Here is a 23271-nt window from a genome sequence, read left to right as displayed (position 1 = left end):
ATACTAAGCGATGTTTGTTATTCGCAACTACGGCACTGGACGAAATATGAAATGCGCGTGTTGCTAAGCGAATTCAGGTCCGACCTAGCAATGGAAACTGCAACTCGGCAAGCTTCTCGGATCTAAATTCATTTATTCGGCCGCGCGCGATCGACGCAGTCTGGTTTCCGTAAGCGATGCAAATATATCGAACAACGAGGCGTGGGTCTGTTTGCAATTGCCTCCCACTCCGAGGTATCATCGCCGTTAGTTCTAAACATAACCCACGAGAAACTTTATATTTATGCCGTATAACATTGTGTCTCGGAAAATTTGTAGCATCAGTAATATTCGCATAATTGATGATAATTCATCAGTTTCGTTGTTACATCATTTCATTCATTATTACGTTTATTTTTGTTTATCATTTCGTTGGGAAATGTAATTGAAAGTAGATTAACTTAATAAAATCTAATATAGTTTCAATGATTATTTGTCACAATAAACTGTGTATTAAAATGTCAATAAAATAATAGAAATAATTTTCAATAAGTATCAAAATAACTTTTTGAAGAATTGATCCTCAAAATCCGAACTCCAAAACATTAATTTTGTTAAAAAAAAAAAAAAAAAGATCGTGTAAATTCATTTTTATCTTTGCAAAGAGGAGAGAGGAGAAAGGAGAGAGCGGCCATCGCGCGTCGCGGTTCATGACATACACGACAGAAGATGAATGCTCTGCGCTTTTGTGAGAGAGCCGCAACTCCTTGGGCTGGGATGCGTGTTTTCTTCATCCCGCTCCGACGCCGTGTGTGTACTCTTATGATGAATGTCGACATTAACTGAAACAATAATTCAATTAAGACTACCGTTATTCGCGGCTCTCGCTGGCGTCGTGAGGTCGACAGGTACGTTGCTGGTGCGCGCGTGCCTATTGTACATACTGCCTATAATATTGATGTCGATCGAACGATATGCGATTCAATGTCACTGATACTCGATTTGATGTTGACGTTATAAAATGGATTACATGATTTTAAAAGTACGTATTAAGACATACACACAAACAATTATAAGTATAATTAGTGTAATTCATTAGGCGCACAGTTTGTACTATTACTAGACCAGTAAAGATTTCCTTGTGTAAGGTAGAAATGAACAATTTAATAATGCAGTATATTCACTAGACATAAATATCAAAATAAATTTTCTCAGTTATCTTACAACTGTTTGCAAACTTAATGTTTTTTTCTTGTAATATACGAAGAGAATTTTCTGTTAAACGTTATCCTTAAGATCGTGGTAATTATGAGACAACGTGAACCTTGAAGAATTTTACTATACTTTTAAAAGTTACAAAAATTCTAATAAAATTTTAGTAAATTTTGTTAAAAGTATAGTAAAATTCTTCGAGGTTCACGTTGTCTCACAATTACCACGATTTTAAGGGTAATTTTAAGAGAAAATTCTCTCCGTGTAGAATAATATTATGAAATATAATGGCTATTTATTATATACAATGATATCATTAGAAATATCATCTTACTACCTTTTCGCAATTCTCCTTTCAATCTAAAGAGAAATTACTTTAAACTGCAATTCTTATTTCAACAAGGAAACTCGCGTTCATTATTTACGACACTGATTCGATCAAACAAGTTTCCGTACTCTCAGGTTTCGTGAGTGCATTCGAGACCATTGTTTCTACGTTTCGTCTGTGGCTTTCGGCTTCCACTCTCGCTCTTGGCGAGAGATAACGGCGTAGGAGAGAGACGAGGGTTCCTCATCGAGTATAATTATTAGTCACGCTGTGGTCAGGGAATGTATACCTGGACGCGGTCTGACCAAGACCAGAGTAGATTCCATGTTATTTCTGTTGATTACATTCATTATCGGATTTAAAGTTAGTAGACCCTTAGTTAAGAGCGTCCTGAACATCTCGTTGGTCTGCCGAATGCTACGACTCCGACTTCTGACGCACGAACACGGCAAGGAATCGCCGAGAACTATATATTAATTTTATTGGGCCGCGCCGATTATTTTGATCTGTGTTCTTCTCTGGTCTTGTATTTCGTTATTTTTCGTTTTGCCATCGCGAAAAAATAGACGTTTCCGTCGTTACTCGAAACAACCAAATCAAATGTAATGAGATCTAATTTTATAAATAAAATAAAATGACATTTAAGATAAAGTACTTTAGCTTTACAAAAATATAAACATTTAATATCAATTATTTAACTCATTTATCACAACTTTTTGAAAAATAGTAATTTGCAACTTTAATAAGTTATTTTAAATTATAAACTATATTAGAGAATTTCTAAAATTCTGCTCTCGCTTTTGGTTAGTAACTAAAAAACTGTAATAAATTTTTATCTCGCGATTTAATATTTCGTTGTTTAAAAAATAATGACTTTAATTAGAGTAAAATGCTTATACGCAACAAAGATGCGTCATTATTTACAATCAATTTATTATTTATTATAGTACGGTATTACTGTGTTAATATTATAGTACGGTATTACTGTTTTCTTTGGTATATATAATAACATTACTAATGAATTTTTCCTCGTAAGAAATGTTTGTTGAACTTTATTATTATTAATGATTGTTTATGTAGCTTGTGTATGTGTGATTAATGGTTTGATTGCAAAGCCGGTTAAGTCTTCAGATACCGTTCGTCATAAGGACTTGTGAAATACAAAGTTACTTATCAGCAGTGGAATTGCTACGCCCACGCAAGATAATGCGAAAATCGCGTACATTTATGAGGTACATATCAAATGTATTATAAGAATAAACGCTTGGGAGAAAAAGAGAGAAGTACACGCGTTGTAAAATGTTCCGTATTTCTTTCATGCAGCGGGATGATATCACAGGCCATAGGAAAAGTTTCAATCAAGCGATCAGGTCGACGCTAGGTCATCGCTTGAATTCAAAATATTTTGTTGAATATTCACTGATTTTTTAGCTCAGTCGGCGATTAAGTCATTATTGTGGCTATAAAGATAAAATTGTTGACATATTTTTCTTCGATTAATAAACAAGAAAAATCATACGTTTTTACTCACAATATTTTTTAATGAATTGTAATTACATCTAAAATTCTATTCTAATATTAATTTTAATTTAGCTTAATCTTTAATTTTTATACTTATACAAATTATTATTTTTTATTTCAAATAAATAACATTTTTAACAATCACAATATATGCTATTATGTTTTACATGATAAATCTGACCTTCTCATATCGCAGATGCATCAAAGCATGAAATGGATCAATGAAATCCACGACAGATTTTTCCGTCGGGCAATGAAATTGCTGATCGAACGACGTCATATTGGCCCCGATCGATACAATTGCGGCCAATTGTCGATGTTCCCGTTCCCCATCGATTGAATTTGCGGTGGGTGCTCGGCACATAAAACAATGCCATATCAATGCCGATGCGAATGGTACAATCAATGAGTAGTGTTCGAAACGCCCACACTAAAAATCACGCAAACACCGATAATCCGGTTTTATCGAGCTTTATTCATAAATGTGTAATTTATATGGTGTATTTTCTTTAACCAATGTGTCACCTAATTTTACCCTAATTTTTACTTTCCAATTAATCACAATAAATAAATACAAAAATATTGTGGATTATAAAACTATATGGATATTTTACTTTTAAATACAATTATAAATTGATACATAATTATAAAAGAGAAATAAAACTAGTATTTAGAACCATCATAATATTTAAAACCACAAAAGTAAATGTAATGGGTAATAACAATTGTCATAGGCATATCATGATATGTTATTACATACATATATGTAATAATCATTTTAATTGTTTATATTATAGCCTATATTTATTTTAATATTCTCAAACTATCAGTCATGTAGATAACGTTAACTATTATGCAGCCCCAATCATGGTAACTAAAAAAATGTATAGGCATAACAATATGTTTAATTTATGTTTATATAATTGTGGTAAACTTATCGGAAAGCAAAATCTCAGCTACTATCCCAGGTAACAAAAATAGAAGGTACAACTATATGCAAATAATAGTTTGATAATTCTTTATAAATAAAAACGCTATCTATTTTTCGCTACATTTGTGTCCTATTAGGATGCATATAAGAATGCTTTTGGCAGGCATTTGTTGAATTCATCGTGCAAAAATTAAACAATTTTGTAGAACACAAATATAGCAAAAAATAGATAGCGTTTTTATTTAATTCACTAATTGTCAAATATTATTCGCGGTATAGTTGTATCTGTCTACTGTTGCTACCTGGGTGTGTAGCTAATATACGGAATAAATAATTTCACATTATTCTTGTGTTTATCCTCTCGAATTCAATTTATTATTGCAAAACAAAATTTGAAACGTACAAATCACAGCAAATTGCTACAATTAATCCGTTCCCCGAAGTAACATCAATTAAATTATGAGAAATAGTATTAAACCTATTATAATTTTCAAGTTTAAATTACGTGATAAAATCTTCCATTTTAGTGCATAATTAAAATGGCATTAATTACTTTTATTGTAAGTATAAGTAATTAAAAACAAGACAAAATAAGTCAAATTTTTGCAAATTGCAACTTAAATAATAGTATTATTGTTTATTTAAACAGTTCTAAAAAGTCTCCCAATTAGTTTATTTCTGAATAACGATTCAATTGATAAAACATTTATAATGTTAAATATTAAAAATACTCTACAAAAAGTATTCTCTCTCTCTCTCTCTCTCTCTCTCTCTCTCTCTCTCTCTCTCTCTCTCTCTCTCCCCCTCTCCCTCTTTAGTATAATAGATAAAATAAATAAAATAAAAATAATTTAGTTTTCTGATAAATATGTGTAAATATGGTTAATTTATTCATAAAAATATAATTAATTAATTACAAAAAATAATATTACTTTACAGTATTAATTACATTTAAATTAGAACAAAATATTACATCTCGCATGAAAAAAATATAAAAAAATTAAAATCTATATTTTATGTAATTATCATCTGTAAAGCTTTTACATAATATACTTTGAGAAAGTCAATCTCGATACGTCAAACGAGATGATGCCGGATAAACTCATGTCTGGCTCCACTATCGATACATTAATTAAAACATCGATGCTCACCCGTGACTGGCAGCAAACTCACGCTCAGATCAATCATTTGAATATAACGTAACATTTTATTTTACTCCTATTCTTTCTCACTCGACATATCTTTTTCCTTTATAAGATATGTTTTTAGTCTTTTTCTATAAATCAATTTTTTTCATTATTTACTATTGCAAAATTTCTCACAAAAATTAAATAAGAAATGTATCAAAAATGTATTGTCTAAATAATAATTAAAAACTTTAATTTGGATTATCTTCTTAAATCTTTATGATTTCTCTTTCACATGTTCTCCTTCTACCTAAGTAAAATATATTGTTTATAATTTTATTACAAAACATTGTTTTCTTTTTACAAAATCAATTTTTTAAATCTATTTCAGTGAAGAAGCCACATTACTATTTCTGCTTTTTTTCGATTCATTATGCAGTCACATAAATAATATTAACAAATAAAATATTAGATACTTAATAATTTTTAATCTAGATTTCATTGAACAACGTATTGACAAATAAAAATGTTTTCAATTTCATATTAAATTTAATAATGAATTTATTAATAATAATTTAACAATAAATTTAATAATTTAATAGGTATTGATTACTAAGAAAGTTACTGTACAAAGTAAAAATGGGAAAGCCTATTATAATTAAAAGGATTTGCAGGTGTTTGAAATTAATTTACAATTCACATATTCCGTAATAAAGCACAGGGATAGCAAAGAATTGTGTATAGGTCTCACCACCAGTTGCTTCGAAATTACATCACTTCGTATGTAGCTAGCGCAGCGTGGGACATGACGAATAAATCTCAACCCCTGGTGGACGCACCGGGGGCGGTAGCGGACGACTTCCGAGAGAAGCGGAGAACAGAGTACGTGCTTTACCCCCGGAGAAGGGCGCGTCTCTAAGGGAGGAGTCGGGTAGCGAGGATGCCGCCGAGGAGGCGGTGGAGGAGAAGGGACGAAGAGAGGTATCGGTACGTGGCGTGGGAACGGAGGGAGAGAATGTTCACCACCCCACTCATCGCTGACTTGCTCATCGGAAGGGGAACAACGGGGGGGAGGTGAGGTTTTGCAACCCCGAGAGATGGTCGACAACGAAAATCGTCGTCGTCACTTAGTCGTTTGTCGTTCATTGACACGCGTGGGTTTGTTTTTTCCCAATCTCGACGTGAAACGCGTTAGTAAATTCGAGTGCGATTCGCGATAGGGAGAAAAAACTAACATTACTGTTGATATAAAAATATATTAGTTAACAACTTATTACGCGAAAATTCTAATGTTGATGTTTTTTTTTGCCGACGCGTGCCTTAAAGAAGAATGCAGACAGTATCGAAAGTATGTCGTGTGATCTTAGTTTTGAAGTAACTCTAGAAATGATCAATTATTATCGTCAGTAAGCGTTATTTTAATATGTTATGAAATGAATGCCGTGTTCCCCCAGAAGAATTGCCAGATTACTACCTACATGAAAATCTCTTACGATGGTGGAGGTAATACATCCGACGTACGTAAATGAAGAGCGAAGTTTTAAAGCGGTGAGTATATACAATAGATTATATAAAATGGTTATATAAAATAGTCCATAAGCGATATTATTATATTACATCACATTGAAAGCACTCGATAATTTCGCTAATGAGAGGATGCTATCATCATAATCCGTAAATAGTCTCGCATTGATGAGACGTTCTGTTAAATACAATATTATACCTGCATGAAAGTTAAATTCTGCACATAACCGTAACAAATATTTTGTCGAAAGCCGGCTGTACAAATATATCATTCGATGTTTATTTATCTACAGTTTATTTGTCATTCGTGAAAGAAGCATTTTCGTGTCGGCAAAAATCATCCAATGACATTGCATTTATAAATAACAATTCGAATTAAACCGACGTAACCTGTAATTATTCGCGTCTCGGTCAAGTGTTGGTCATAGTGTCATCAAGTTGTTGAGTCTGCGAAATCTGCATAAAGCGTATCTCCGCTTGTGTGTACCGAGAGGTTTCAAAGGTAAACGTACATTTCAAGGAAGAGAGAAGCCAAAGTAGAGTCTTTTTTTCGCAAGAGTCGAACGAGACTGCACGGGCGTGTATGAAAACGCGCGAGAGACCGGAGTATCGCGTGTAATCGAAGGAGATGGAGAAGCGCACGAGATTCGCGAATGAGAGGCTGAGACCGACGGAGAGAATGGAGTAGAAAAAGAAGGAACGCGCAAAGACGTCGGACGCGGCCGGGGGGAGGGGGAAGAGGGGGTGCCCCATGAAAGGGGAGCCCGGAGGACCGAGGGGAGACCGTGCGTGCCCCACTCCCGCTGACCCTCTCTCTCCCTACCAAGGCTTGTGTCGCGTGTCCCATCTCCCACTTTTCTCCTACCGACACGTACACCGACACCACCGTCGCCGTTGCCGCGAATCCGGTGTACCCACACGCGCGATCACGCGCGCCCATGTGTGCATCTGCAAGTGGTTCCGCCGTAGGTATTCCCCGCGCATTCGTTCCGATGGAAAATGCAGTATCCTATCGACGCGAAAGAAAGAGAGAAAGAAAAAGAGAGAGAGAGAGAGAAAGAGAGGGTGGCCCGCGCGGGTTAGCGTGGATTTGGAAGGGGGGGGGGGGTGGCGAGGGATAGCAGGGTACCGTCGTGCATGTCTGTCGGAGATGCATGCGCGCGAGCGCGCGCGCGAACGGCGGTGTGACGGCGGCCACGCGTGTGGTGGAAATGGTGGAAAGAGAGACCCCGTCGGAAGAGAGGAACGAGAGGACGAGAGAAGAGACGTAGGAGAGAGAGGTGAGACTTCTCCTCAGGGGCCTTAGTCGCCGACTGTCCGCTACTACGCGCGGTGTTAACACCACTATCGTCGTCATCGTCCGACCCTCTCTCTCTTTCCCCGTCTCTCCTTCGCATCGCTCTACCCTATCTCTCCCTTTCCGTCTCACCTGTTGCGGCGCACCCCTTTGATCCAATCGTGTTTTCGCGCGCCCCGCATGAGGATCGCACTTCGCAGCGATGCGACGCGCATTATCTCATTCAGTATCCTTGGAGTTATCACGTGTCCCGGAAACAGCCAGAGCACGACCGGATCAGCGAGATCTTCGAAAGAAATCGCGCGGAGTGGACCGATTGTATCGCTTCTGGATGTCAGATTAATCGACTCGTGGATTTCGATCGGGAAAGAAGTGTCTCAAAAACCGTAAGCTTCTATCACGAATAGAAGAAAATTATTGCCTGCAGTGTGAGAGAATAGTCCCGAGAAAGAACTTTCAGAAATATCGAAAAGTCACGATTGAGATTAGAATGATACGACGGTAAACGTTGGAAACTTCGTGGACTTGGTCTGCTTACGGATAACTTATCGTTCTAAGATCAATAAATCCGTGACATGACGATCGTGGATGTGGAAAGTGTCGAGCGCGGGGTACAAACAAGATTGTTATACTCCACTCCGAGAGGAGAATCTCCGAGTTTATCGTATTGAAAGTAATTATTTTCACGTGAATTGCTGGGCGCAAATTGTCGGGCAATTTGCGAGAGATAAGAAATGAAACACTGCTGATCAATTTGTGATCGTGTCGGTTCTCTTTTCGCAAGGGTGGAAGATTGACTCGCTTGAAAAGTGTGTTTCGAAAAGTGTCAGACAAATATGAGTCCCAAGTGATGTGGAGTGTTAGCTATGAAGTGTACTGACACTGAAAGGTGTTCTCCATCTCACCGGCACCATTGAACGACCGTCGATAAACGGATTCACGCTGCCATCTGCACGAGAGGTGAGATCATCGCGAAATCATTCCTTATCAGAACATTTATCGAATTCATGTATGGTAATTTTCCCTTGAATCAAACTCTGGATACATGAAAAAAAAAAAGATCGTAGAAGAGGAGAGTTATTCAAAGTAGAATGCTCGCTCATTTGTTATATTTTAATGTTAAACGTATTTCTTCTCCTATATATTTTTAATTAAAAAAGAACTTCGTAACTTAATAATAAATAAGTATTGTATTATATATATAAATCACCTATTATATTTATATTATTATTATTACTATTATATTTATACTCCCAATAAGAACAGGTCCGAATTAACGATCGAGAAATATTAATTCAACAATTTGAACAAATCCGTCTGCAATTACGAGCATTCTATTACAGTTGTGTCTATCGCGTTTACACTCAACTGTCATGAAATTAAAACGTATCAATATTGGTGTAGTGGCTGTGCAAATGTATTCAATTGTCGCATGTTCTTTTTCTGTTAATCTGTTAATCATTTATCAAAGCATCTGAATTACTTAAATTTCATAAGGAACATTAAAGACAATAAAGGAGTTTTAACATTATAAACATTATTCAGGTCGTCAGAGATTATCGGCTAAAGTTCGCGTACTAATTGCTACAGGACAGCGGGGACAAATGGTCCAACGAATGTAAAATGGTCGTTTGCCTTATCAGAGATCGTTAGAGTGGCATAGAACCTATCTATATACATACATCTCTCCGAAATATTTATTAACGCTTCCGGCAGATTGACAATTAAATCGGTTCTCTTTATCCCGTTTATGTGCACGTGCGTTCACGGAACTCGGGCATCATCATCCCCGGCCCAAGTACAACGGGGTCCGAGCTGTAAACCTGTCAACGGAAACGATAAGCGAACGTTAACTGTATGAACGCGCCAGCAAAACAAAACATTACTTTTGGTAAAAATAAACTTTCGAATGATATCATTTACGGAGAATGCGTACCGAGAGCGAGTCTCTCATCCGCGCTCGCGTCCACGCGTTTAACGAGCGGTAATAAAAATATCTAATAAGCTACCGCCACAATAATTAATTCCGGCAATAGCATTAATCGTTGCCATCGAGGGGGGCAATTATTTTTAAATGTACTGCCGTTACGCCGTTTCGTCGTAAAATTCGCTATACTGCTGATGCTTTTTCTACCCAATATCCCGTAGCAGTGTAAAATGCCGGTTCTTTCGAAAAGCAAGATGAGCATTTACCGCGCATAAACGGAGCCTATCTTCGGAGCAATCAACCCCGATAAAAATATTGTTTCAGATATTTTATACATACTATATATTTTAAGGAAATAGTTGCACTTACATTGGACTTACGTTAGAACATAATTTTGAATTAAGACAAGAGCGTGTCGTTAAACTAGTGACTTATAAACTGATATTGATTTTGCCTATATTTAATGTCGCTTTCTCAGAGATTTCTAATTCGTAAGGTGGTAGTTACATTCATGCGCGAAAAGTCACTCGATATTCCGCTTCGGGATTTTCCGCCGTAAGTAATGGCACACACGCGGGATATCACATAAATCGCGCATGAGTGTGCGGAATAAAAGGAAAAGAAGCGAGAGCTGAGGGTAGACACTACATCTAATGTAGATACACTATCGGACAATAACAGTGGCGCGTACACGCTGGCACACGCGCACGATTCGGTACTTACATAATTCGCGCATGTTACAAGTAGTAACGCGGGTAGCCGACATGCAATCCGCTCATTCTTTCGCGGTTGGAACTGATCGCATCTGAGATACGGGCCGGACGGGTAGCCCGTAAGGATACGTCAGCGCAAACAGCTCCAGGAAAATAGACCACTCCTTCGCTCGCTCTACAGCGCGCGAAAATCACCTTTTAACCTTAGACGTAATATCTGCTTTAGATATCTATATCTTCATATTGCTTTAAGTAGAAATGAAGGGAGCAGGCTTACTTATATCTTATATTTCAGTTGCATGTTCAATTTTCATACGTCTTATTGGGCCTTCTGTAATCCTTCTGCCAAGAGATAAAATGCTTTTTTTTTTTTTCAAAGAAGTTTTTACGTTCTCTCTCCAATTTTATTTTAAGTTTTAATAATTAGAACACTGATTGGTATTAAATAATTGGTATTTAATAGTTTAACACACAATATTCGTAATTTTACAAAGTTGCAATCAAGATTATATTTTTTGTTGATTTTTTGGACAAAAATATAACATGCTTAATTTTACAATGCAGAACACAACAAATCAATATTTGTTTTCTATTATTGTTAATACGAAAATATAGAGCAACGAGTTATAATATAAGGAATATCACAGATATTATATTTGTGCAATCAAAATGAAGATTGCAAGATTAGAGCCACCTTAGAATCCAGTTATCATTGTTATACTCAACTACAATTACATTCGTGAGAGTATTTATTGCCATCCGCGTCATTATTCGCAATTTCCACCCACACGATTTGCAACGCAATCCTGGCATGTGCGACTGAAGCATTTATTCGCAGGACAATTTGCCGAAAACTGTTCACCATTTGCGCACACGTAGTACAGCCCACAATCGTCGCAGTCGTGAGCTATTTTAGATATCGGCGGGAGATTATCATTTTCATCCTTTCCAGGACAATGAGCGCAACCGGCTCGCCATGGCCAATCGCAGACCTGTTCACGCCTGTTGTAGTGTAACCTTGTAGATGGATCTCCCTTTTTCATTAAAGGACAGTCTAGCACGACTCCTACGCCCCACACGCATTTGTAGAATTTCGTGCAATCGGTTTCGTGTGGGAGATGGATTGTCTCATTGATTGTTCCTGGGAATGGACATTTTAGCGGAATATCTTCGTAGAATCTTTCCTTCTTAATCAATTGTTCAAGTTGATCTTCCTTCGCAGTAATCTCAGTACACAATGCCAGAAAAGCGATGGCAATTACGTGTATTCCTGTACCAAACAAAGTTATATTACTAAGACGTTAATCGCAATTAAACCGTAACATAATTGATTTTGATTTTGATCAATCATATTTTTATAAATTTGAATCAATAAAGAACTCTCGTAAATATATAAATATGTCTCTACTTGTTTCATATTAATAATCTCATTACAAAAATACAACACTTACCCTTCATTGCGTATTGAATCCGAGATGTTGAAAAAGGAAAAATGTATCGTTATATTAACACTCAACGTTTAAATGCAGATTGCAAGTCAACTCAAGTCAAATCGGTTTTTTATATGCAATATCGAAATGCAAGGACAGATTATCGTATCGATAAATTTAATATTAAGAATCTTCTTCCTGTTTATATAATATGTGAAAAAATTTTATCTTTTTCCTTAAAAAATTAGTAAAATTTTTCCTGGTTATATTAGTAGAATCCCTATCGTTTCGTAAAAAAATCTTTATATCATCAAATTTTCGTTGTAAATAATAAGTAATTTCAGTCAGTGTGTTCGCTCCCCTCCTCCTCTTAATCTGAATCACTGATAAACAATGAATATTCATTGATAATCACTGCAAATCAATGAGTAATACGCGTATTCCAAATCAGATAATAAATTTTGTTTTATCGAACATAATATATAAATATAATATTGATACAATAATATTAATAAAAGATACTTAAAAAATAATAATAGTAATAATTTTAAAAAAAACACGAAGATAACTCCTGACCTTCAGAAGTTAGAATCATGAAAACTTTTATCTTTCTACAAATTTTTAACAAATTTTTAACAAATTTTTAACAAATATGTTATTGCATCGTGACTCAAAGAAGTACATAAATTCTTAAATTAAATATAATCTTCTAATAGCAGTCTTATAATATTGCTCTTAGAATTCATCTCAATTAAGCTTCGCTTAATAACGTTATCGAAGCACATAATCTGCCGTCAAATACGATATAAAAAAAAAAAGAAGAATGAGTTCAAACGAGAATTTCTCGCATACGTTCGGACGAGGTGAACAAGTGTGTAATCGGTTAATCCTACGCGGACGTCTCACAGGATATCTCCGTGCCAACGAAGAGAGTTGGAATGATATTAAAATACAACGAGATACGGTCAACCCGTCGCCGTTGTTGAGAAATCCTGACTCCAACATCACCGCGCAGTAACATTGTAACTCTGGCCTGATAATCCGGTAGCATAACAAGTAGCTGCCCGTTCCACGGCAATATTCATTGTACTATACTATATGTGCAACGCATAAAACTGTCTCATCTCTCTATACATGTCCAAAATCAATGTATACATACGAGTTTATTATTCTATATGTAATAAAACAGCTGTATATAATTTTATAAAATCTTTGTTAAATCTACATTATGCTAGAAATTGTATGATATGTGTGTATATCATTCTCCTTTATCAGCCATTTATTATTACTTGGATGACTATTATGATATAATCTGTTTACTATAAATAAAATATGTGTGTGTGTAATAATAATATACAATGATTTAATAGAGCTTCCAACAAAAGCTTGAAAATCAATATTTAATAAGTTAACTCTAATTTGTAATTGCTTCTGCATTATTATATAAAAAGGAAAATAAAAATACAAAAATATTAGATTACAAGACAATAATGAGAATATTGGATATATATTCTGAAGTTAATTCCAAATGTGCTCATTGCTCGATTTTAAATAGCATGTAATTATGCCTGTGGCGTTCAATATTAGTATTCATCAAGTACGCCAATCAACGAGAAATAAAACATTTTACGTTTACAATAATAATGTTTGTATTATATTATAAAAACTGAATTTTGTTAAAAAAGGAAGTTGGAGTATAATTAATAATTCTTTAACGTAAAACATACATTCTCCCCGAAGGGATTTCTACATCGATTGATTTGTTATTTACGTTTTGTCATCGCATAGCGTTGTGTACGAACATACATAAACAAACCTGTAAATACGGAACACAACGTAGTGAAAGTAGCTTCGAGAGCTTGGATTTGTTTCACTAGATCTATTATTTGTAATTTATTAGCAATGTTATGACGGCGTTCGATACAAAGTTTGTTTGCGATACATCAAAACGCTATAAAGAAATTCCAATATATTGATCGTTATGCGGGCCAATATAACGGCAATGCCGTTAACGACTGAACACGCTACGATAATATATTCAATGCTATGAAAATCTAATACATCTACCGCGTGCATCCGCGCGTGATCTTGTACGTTATACCTAAAATGTAAATTATATTTTGATAATCAAGAATTTTTAATAGTTTTTTATATCGAAATGCAAAATCAATTTTGCACTTTGCGTATAATTTAAATAGTAATCAACCAACTTACACTATTTTATCGTAAATTTTATTTAATGTACTATACTTCAAAATTATTACTTTTCTAATAAAATACTTTCTTTAATCTTAATATTATTTATAATGTAACGAATCTGATGAGACGAATCTACAGTCACAATTCCAGGGACAACAAAGCAAAATCGTAAGTTTTAATATCGGCTGCTATCATTCGATCATAAATCCCCATGCAATTCCGGTTATCGCGTCGAAGTAGACTGCCGCTCAGCGGCAATTTGTTATCGACCGATTTATTGCATTTCAACGGCTGTCGCGGAACGTCGTGGCAAACGAAAGTATCTATTCAGGAATTGCGATTTCTGTCGACAGAGTATGTCAGTGTGCAGTGAAGAAATATCAACGCACTGCGCTGTAACCCTCTGCTCGCCGTACGCACCAGTAGCATAGCAACTAGGGGCTGAATGTACCGACCTTATTGTATATACGTACCATATATCACTGTGTAGCTCTCGCATGTCCGAACTTGCACGCACGCACGTACGCACGCACGTACGCACGTACGCATGCAGGTACGCATGCACATACGTACGTACGGACGCCTAGGGGCTGGATTATGTGCACGCGTCATACGTATAAATACGTTCCGCGTGGCGATCATATGCGCGCGAGCAGCGTGTGTGCGTGTATGCGACTGCCCTAAAGGAGACAGATGCGTAGCGCGCACGCATTTGCGTCCTGGCACGCGAGCACCCTCGCGCGACTCTTTTCTCTCGCACTACAGGCTTGCCGGACAATTCCGCCATCACTCAATGAGATGTCAATGGTGCGTCTTGCAATAACCACATAAACTGTGTCCTATATGAACGATCGTATATTTTAAAACTATTTTCGAAATTCATGTGAATAAAAAATACATTTTTTTAATCACATTAAAGCAATATAGTGGCCTTGTATGTAGATGAAAGTTTTAAACAAAGAAAAAATAAATTATTGTAACAAAAAAACAATTATAATATAAGAAAAATAACTCACCGATAATGAAGCGTGAAATGTCTTCCACAAACTAATTTTTTAACTCTTTAATTATCTCTGACTTATATATTACTTTTAATTAATCATTTCACTTATCATTATTTCTGATATTAATTTTAATATAAATTAAAATAGTAAAAAAATGAAGAAATGCTTTCACTAAATTTAAAATATCCTTATTATTTATTCTCTTATAATATTCGTTATTAATTTTTTAGATTTTCACATTTCAAGTCCTGTCGAAAGTTTATTGCAGTGCAATTATCAATTTCCCATGTATTTTAAGATGCGAATCAGATTGCGTCATAATCAAAAAGCGAAATCTCTACGATACATATCCGTCGTGGTCATCATTGTCGGGTGGTCTGGTTTATACATAAAAAGATCCGTACGTGCGAGAGGGACACGTGCCGCAGGAATCGCAACTTTAACGGAGCAGCTGGCGAGGCAAGCCAAAAGAAACATCGAGGAGTTCCCTAGTCTAGACCTAGATCCGTCTCTAGACGATCAGATGGACGGGCAAGCAAACGGACAAACGGAAGGGAAGGAGAAAGAGATAGATCGCCAGACGTAAGGCCCAAAGATCACGACGGTGGTAGCACGTGCCCCATTCAAGACGCCGTCTTGCTGCTAGGGGCCCTCCACCCTCGTAACTTAGCCTCACCTAATCCAACCTCCTTCTCTAGCCAGGACTATTCAACCGGTGACGAGACGAGCTCTTTGTGACCTGAGTTCGATCAAAGTAGCGCTAGTACTGATTCAACCGCCGCCGTCTCGTTTTCTTTCACTGCTTTTTTATCGCGCTACACATCAGGAAGTTATAACGTCCGCTGCCTTTCGACGGGACCTACGAGGCCCCCCCGAACTTAAGACGGCTAATCAGCGGGAAATAATAGAACAGCGAACAATAATAAAGATTAGGTAGTGTGATGTTTCGGCTTTCAGCACGTAGCTCTTGAAACTTTGACATTCTTTTTTTTTTTTAAATACCACAATGGCTCGCGAAGCCTGAGTTTTTTCCGAAGCGTGTAAAGTACTGATATGTATATACACAGTTTGTATGCAAATAAATTTTATTTTATAGTAACAGAATGTATAAACACAAGCAAAACAAAAAACTGATGAACAGATTTTGCAAGCCTCATTCATTAATCTGTTAATCATGTTGAAAATATTGCACTATCTGTATTAAAATATATATATATTTATTTATTTTTATCAGATTTGATTTTAATAATCACTCTTTTTCCGTGTTTTTAATAACCGTTATTCAAATTTACATTTTCTTACATAGAGAAGTAATGAAGAAAAATTATATAGGTTACTTTACAATATATTAAATTTAATATCAGAAATAATGATAAGTGAATACAGAAAAACAATCAGAAAAAGTGTGATAATTGTAATTTATCAAATCTGTTGTGTATAGAAGCCGCAAGTTGACATCCATTCTATTGCTTTATTCTGCACGTTCACCCAACTGTATCTCCATTTTCCTTTTTCTTCAAACAACATCCAATTCCTTTTTCTACAAAGAAAACTTTCCAATAGTGAGTGCCAATTTGTCAAAGGTTCGCAGACAAATGGACATTTAGCGCGCGTAACCGCCCCCGCACATAAATCAGGAAGAGAATATTAGCTTGTAGAACGTTTTCACGCCCTTCAGAGCCCTATAGGGATTGCTTTCACTGCCTCTTGTAAACTCAGTAGCCATAAAAGTTCGGAAGCATTTTAGAAACTTTGACTTTTCTTTCGGAATAGAAAAGAGAAGATAGGAGGGCAATAGGACAACGCGGATGGACCACCCGTTGTTCCTGTTTGCACCATTTAAGGACAACGGTACGCAAGCTACACGCCTTGAAATTGTAACGGACATCGTCGTCCCGTTCAAAGAACCGTAAAGATTCCAAGTCCACCCGCAATAGATGAAAAGAGAAAAAGAATGATGAAAACCGACTAAAGGAGCATAAAACCTTCCTAACACCAGATCAGGCTTTTTTCTCCTCGAGAGGCGTGTCATCGTTATAATTCCTCAATTTGACCGAAGACACTCTCTCTTTTTATCTTTTATTAGATATTATTTCTTTACTTTTGTATATTATAATAATCCGTAAAATTTAGCAATCAAAATTTAGTAAATATTAAAATTCAAATATCTACACACGCACATACTATATTCATATCATATCTTACTTAAAATACACTTACATACACTGAAAATTATGGAAAAACAAAAATATGAAATACGGAGTTATTTTTTTTTTATAATTTTGAACATTTTCTGCTAAACGTTCGTTTCTGCATCATAATAGGTGTGTATCAGCACGCTCGCATGACGCGTCGCTACTGGACGCTACCGCGGTTAGCGTAGCGGCGGTGAACCAATTCAGGTTTTCTTTAGGGCTCGACTTCTCTTTTCAGATCGTCTCGAAAGGAGAGCTCGATATTCTTTCAGAAGAGCGATAAAGGTTCCGCGCGCCCGGGCGCACGCTGAAAGGAGGACTCTTGCAGCGTGTGAAACCATCGGCGCGATCTGCCGCGGGCGATCGTTAATAATAAGGCTTCATTATGGCCCGCGAGGAAACTGTATATAGGCGTACAATTACGCGTCAATTCTGTCAACGTACATCGCCACGTCGCGGGATGCCTATTTCTAAAGAGAATTGTAGTACACTCATGATGCACACGTACGCTGTAATACGCAAGCTTCTTAGAAAACATTTCTTTTTAATCTAAAATATATTTTTAAATTCTTCCTGATCGTGTAGACTACTACATTGGTTAAAAATATCATCTTTTGCTAAAAAAGAAAAGTGCAATCTATATATGACATTAATATTTAAGATATTTTTTATATATCTTAAATGCATCAATTTTATGACATTTGCACATTGAATTTAAAACCGAAAACATTAAGTTGTACTTGCACGTTTTCTATTTTTTACAATTATATCTATATATTCTTGAGCAGTTAAACAAAATTTGAAGTTGCCTTAAATATTTAAGAAAGAAAGAACACTTTTTCTTTCTTCCCAGATTACTCTGTTCGAAAAGATTTTCTCAAAGCAAATCGCGGATGAGGTCTTTACAAGCAATTATCCTCCGATTTCTAGTAGAAGTAGACGTAACGCAACATGACGGGCGACTCGGCGTTGCGCACCTCTCGCGAAAGATACAAATTGAGATAGCTGCATCGCACAGAGGGCTACATCGCACCCCTGCGGCTTCGTTGTTCCTGTGCCATTGTCTCGTGAATATGTGTACGGTGAGGGGGCGGAGGGGGAACCTAAAAGGCACGTACACGCGTGGTTTACACGCGGAGTACAAGGCAAGCTGCAACAGCCAGCGTCTCGTCATAACGGTCGCCGACGAGGTCACAGGGAATACGGGCGACAGGACAGGCAGCCAGCCCGAGGGCCATTATTGTGCGCGGACGACGATCTTTATATGAGATCTTACACGGGGCCCTACGGGGGCCCCTTTCTACCCCGCGCCGTGCGCCGATAGCAGTGCGGAGGGTGCTGCGGTTTCACTATTTTTCTCTCCCTCATCAGTCCCTCCCGTTTCTTCCACAGACTGGAGCTCTCTGTAATACAACCCTCCCCTCTTCGTCGCCTTACAAATTTCTTTAAACCTTGAAAAACATTATATTGCGCGAAGAAAGAAGAATTTTGGGACTCGAAGGATAGTCGCCGGTTAATAATACACAGCTTCATTAATTGTAAATTAATTCAAAACGGATAATATTTAATATTATTTTCTGCCTTATTCATTCTGGTTGTGTTTTTGTTAAAACCTTTACCTTTAAAGTATAATAATTGTCATCGTATTTTATTTTTAAAGAAGAGAAATAGAGATTAATAGAATTTTGCAAAATATCTTCTGCTCTTTTTCTATATCTTCAATATCTCATTTGTCTTCAGATTCGCGGACTCATCATAATTGTACCCATTTAAATTGTTACCCAACAAGAGGATCGAGAACGCCAAAATAATGTCTTTACTATCACTTCGCTTATCGTCGCGTTTATTCTTTAAAGAATTCCACTCTCGCAATTAATCTTCGCAACGACGGAAGTGTCCTTCGTTAAAAAAAAAAATGATTTCTTACTTGCCGAGCCATTATTTATGTTACATAACTGATGTTACAATCCTGTAAATACATGTATTCGCATCTAGATTCCGCCAGGAATATATCTCCCCGAGAATAAATCGTGTTCTCCTTCTCCCTCGCTCTTTCTCTCCATCCTCAGTGTCACGGCAGAAACACACACTCGAACGGCGGCGGTGGCGATAGCATGGTAGGGGCAAATCCTAATGAGGATTCCCTCTCTACACCGGCTACAGGCCGATCGGCGCAAAGTAAATGAGCAGGTGCCTCTGGTATGCGCCCCGCCTACGCTTTCCACTCCGCTCCTCGTTCTCCACGCACGTCTTACCGACTAGGCTTTTCGTTTTTTCTCTCGCTCTCTCTCTCTCTCTCTCGTCTTGCGCTCTCGTGATGGGAGATTGCGTGGAAAAATGGTCGCCGCGCCCAACGAATTATTCGTTTTCCTCCGTAGTCTTTCCTCGCCGAACCTATCCCCTTTCCTACAAACGCGACCAGTCAGGACCGTATTAGGGTGCATTAGGAAAGGCAACGTCATAATTCACGCTCGAATTCTCGGTGTTCCGCTTCGCCACGTTTGGGAACCTGTTGCGCTACGCGTTGTTGTGTCGTAGGTGGATCGTGTAAATTACTTCTGTATTCTGTGTGCCACTTTCATGATGCAGGGGCATTAAGTTTCCTCTGTCCTCTTTATGTTACTTCTATGGCCCATGTACTAATCCGTATATTTATGATTCCCAAGCAACGCTCGACCTTTCCATTATATTACTTTACAAGTTTATTCCACGGATATCTTGAAGATTAAATTATATTTACACGGACATGCAATCTCCCCCCTCAAAAAAAATTCACAACTCTAATAATAATTTTAAGTTAATTGAGATAATTACAGAATATGTCAAAATAATAACTGTCTTATTAAATATTTTTAAAAAGCTAATTTTTAAGTAGTTCTTCAGCAACAGTAAAATTACATTACAAAAAATTTAAAAACTTTCTCATATAATAAACACCTACCTCGATTTTTAAAATTTTTCTGACTTATGGCTTGTTATATAATCATATAACGAGTGTATTGAATTCAGACTTGTTTCTTCCCTCGACGAAAACAATCGAAAGTATAAATCGACATACAATTCCCTTATCTGTTCAATCACGAATGACAAATTGACGGGACGGTCGTTAGACTTTCAGCCTTGAAGAGAGACCTTCCGAAGGTGAGCAGAGGCGGTGACACGGCTGGCTAAATCGGGAGGAGAGTTCTCGGAGCAAGACTCCTCTCTTCTAGTCGTACGTGCCCGCGAAGAGGTCTTCGAGACAGAGCAAACGCGCGCGCTTTTTTAATACCCGTAGTCGTGCATGTTCAGTTGCGTGCTCGCGCATGAACGCGCGCTCGCGCGCGCGTACCTGCACGTGTTTGCTTAAAATCTTGACGCATGACCGACCGTTTGATTTGTTTTTCCTTCCTCAGGGCCGGTAGTATAGAAACTAAAATGTCGGACACAAGATTCAACCCTTTAACAATACCAAGAAATTTTTCCTACCAGGAAAACAGGGATTTTTTATTCTATAAATTCGAATTATAATATCAATTTTTTGTTTAACTGTTATTAACTTATTTTAAAAAATATTATGTTAAACGGTGAAAAAATTCATATTTGCTTTTTAGTGCTTCCCTTATAATACTGGGCAGTATTAAATTAGCCAGTAACTATTACTTATTTTGAGTATTAAAAGCATTAACAATGATACTTTTGATACTAAGAGTAAATATTAATTACTGGCCAATTTAATGTAATTTTGTATTACAATTATAAAGATTTTATTTAATGTAATTAAATTAAATATTTGATAGTGATGATCGTAGGTATGTGCGAAATATCTTGTTTTGACTACGCAAAAAGTATCCCTTTCAATCAAAAGCTATCGATACTTTTTTTATACGATATGATAATTATTTAAACAAAACAGCAGGCTAACATCAACGTGACGTTAAAATGAATTGCGAGCAGAGCAGAAAGTTTAATAATTATTTTAATCATTTTGAAATCGTTTTGGCATCATTTTAATATCATGATAACTTTTTGATCTACTTGGATGTTGCTTGATAAAACTCTCTTTGTTATTCCTTGTGTGTAGTTTAAAAAAGATAAAATTGTGTTTTACACGACTAGGAATTAATTTCACAGGTCCATAAGTTATTATACCGTTACCGTTATTGAATGCAATCGTTTAAAGTTTAAATGATAACGCGAAAGTCTTATTCGATCTTGAGATCCACGAATCCGAGCCTGCACGATTTCTGGAAGAGAAAAGTCACCGTCCGTCCTTCGTCGATCGTACACTACTGGCGACCTTAACGACGTATACGTCTCACTCCGTTCGTCTTCCAAAGTTATCGTATCTTCTCTCGCCTCTCGGAAAAGGACGAACACCTCCCTACCGGACCTTCCTTCGCCGCGGTATGTAAATACGAGAAACGAGAAGGCTCCTCATCTCGGACGACCGACCGCGGTGCATCGTATCGTATTCCGCAGCCATTTGTCTTCGCGATCCGGGATTACGTTACCACGATGATACACGATGACATTTATTTCGGGATTTGTTCGACTCGGGCCGTGGTCCTTTCTTTCCTACCCGGGAATCCTTCGTGAATACTCCTTTCGTCGCGAGGCACGCGCGTTTGTGCGCAGCCGGAATCGTGCGAAATAAATATAAGTGCGAAAAAGGCAGTTTCATAAAAATTATTCTTACATTATCATATATAACAATGAGACAAGATTTATCTACTTAAGAAGCCTATTAGTGAAATAAGGACATAAAAAAACAACATCAATTTGAATTTCTGCGAAATGCCAGAATTCTGTAATAAAACGGAGAAATGATGAAAATTATTTCTCTGTTACATAGCTTAAACCGTTAAATCTCGAATTTAAAAAATCATACTTCCTAGTAGCACGTGTAAAACTATGGCGGGTTAGATCTCTGTTACCGGTATACCGTATTCTCTTGTCAGGCAGAGGATTAGCAAAATCTGATATAACGTGACATTACGAGCGCGAAGATTCTGTAAACGCAGATGCCGTTACGAAATCCTAACGTAACGCGCACGAGCTCCCTAAAAAAGGGAGTGCATGGCGGAGATCAAACAGCTGGATCATCTCGTGCGTGCCTTTAGGTAAGGATCTCTTTCTTGCGGGAAAGGTGGGTATATACCCAGGTGCAAGGCTCGAAAGGCGTGCGTCACAATGCGAGTACGTACGCACGCGTGGTTTGTGCGACGTGACGTGAAAGTCGCGAGTAAAAAAAAAAAGAAGAAGAAAAGGAAGTGCAGTCTTTGCGTTAACACGAGTCAATGACCGTTTTCTATCTTCCCGGGAAGTGTATTCAAAAAGTCGCGGGAAATCTATGTATTTTTATCACATTGCTATCATCAAATTGAAAAATATACATAATCATAAATATAATAGATATGCGGATATAATTAAATGTATATGTAAACATGATAATTTGTAATAATAAAGATTAAAAATTAATTTGTGACAAAAACGCAGAAATTAAGAGAAAGAAACAATTATTCAAACACGTATTCAAATGCGCTCGGCAAATGAGCAATTATGAAAGTATTGAGTAACAATTGTTTGTGATTGACATATAATTTTAGATTCTTCAATTAGATTTATCTTTTAGAATTCTATTGATAGAATCAATATGATTATTTGCTTAACAGAGTCATTCACCACTGTCTATCGTATTGCGTTCTCTTAATAGAGAAGTACATGTAGATATGTAGACATCGAATCGAGGAAGTGGCGATCAGAACGCAAATTAATCGCTTCATATCTAACAAAGAGGTCAGGAAACAACGAGATATATGGCGATCTATATGTATTGCATATGCGTTGTGTCGCACGGTCCAACCTGTAATTACGTTAGATTTTACGGACCGGCCGGCGACGA

General features: G+C 36.8%; 1 protein-coding gene and 1 pseudogene across 1 annotated transcript in view; one reads left to right on the top strand and one right to left on the bottom strand.

Annotated features, from left to right (window-relative positions):
- Positions 1-8494: 8494 nt before the first annotated feature.
- LOC105840736 (zinc finger protein 236) overlaps positions 8495-23271 on the top strand; it is a 65907-nt gene continuing 51130 nt past the window's right edge. The window contains exons 1-2 of the mRNA XM_028189188.2: positions 8495-8583; positions 8792-8879. Of these exons, the coding sequence (XP_028044989.1) occupies positions 8495-8583; positions 8792-8879 (177 nt within the window). The remainder of the gene's footprint in view (positions 8584-8791; positions 8880-23271) is intronic.
- LOC118645046 lies at positions 11263-13432 on the bottom strand (annotated as a pseudogene).

Source organism: Monomorium pharaonis, chromosome 4, assembly GCF_013373865.1.
Source record: "Monomorium pharaonis isolate MP-MQ-018 chromosome 4, ASM1337386v2, whole genome shotgun sequence".
Taxonomy (NCBI): domain Eukaryota; kingdom Metazoa; phylum Arthropoda; class Insecta; order Hymenoptera; family Formicidae; genus Monomorium; species Monomorium pharaonis.
Note: the sequence above shows the minus strand (reverse complement) of the source record. Positions and strands in the feature narration are given on the sequence as shown.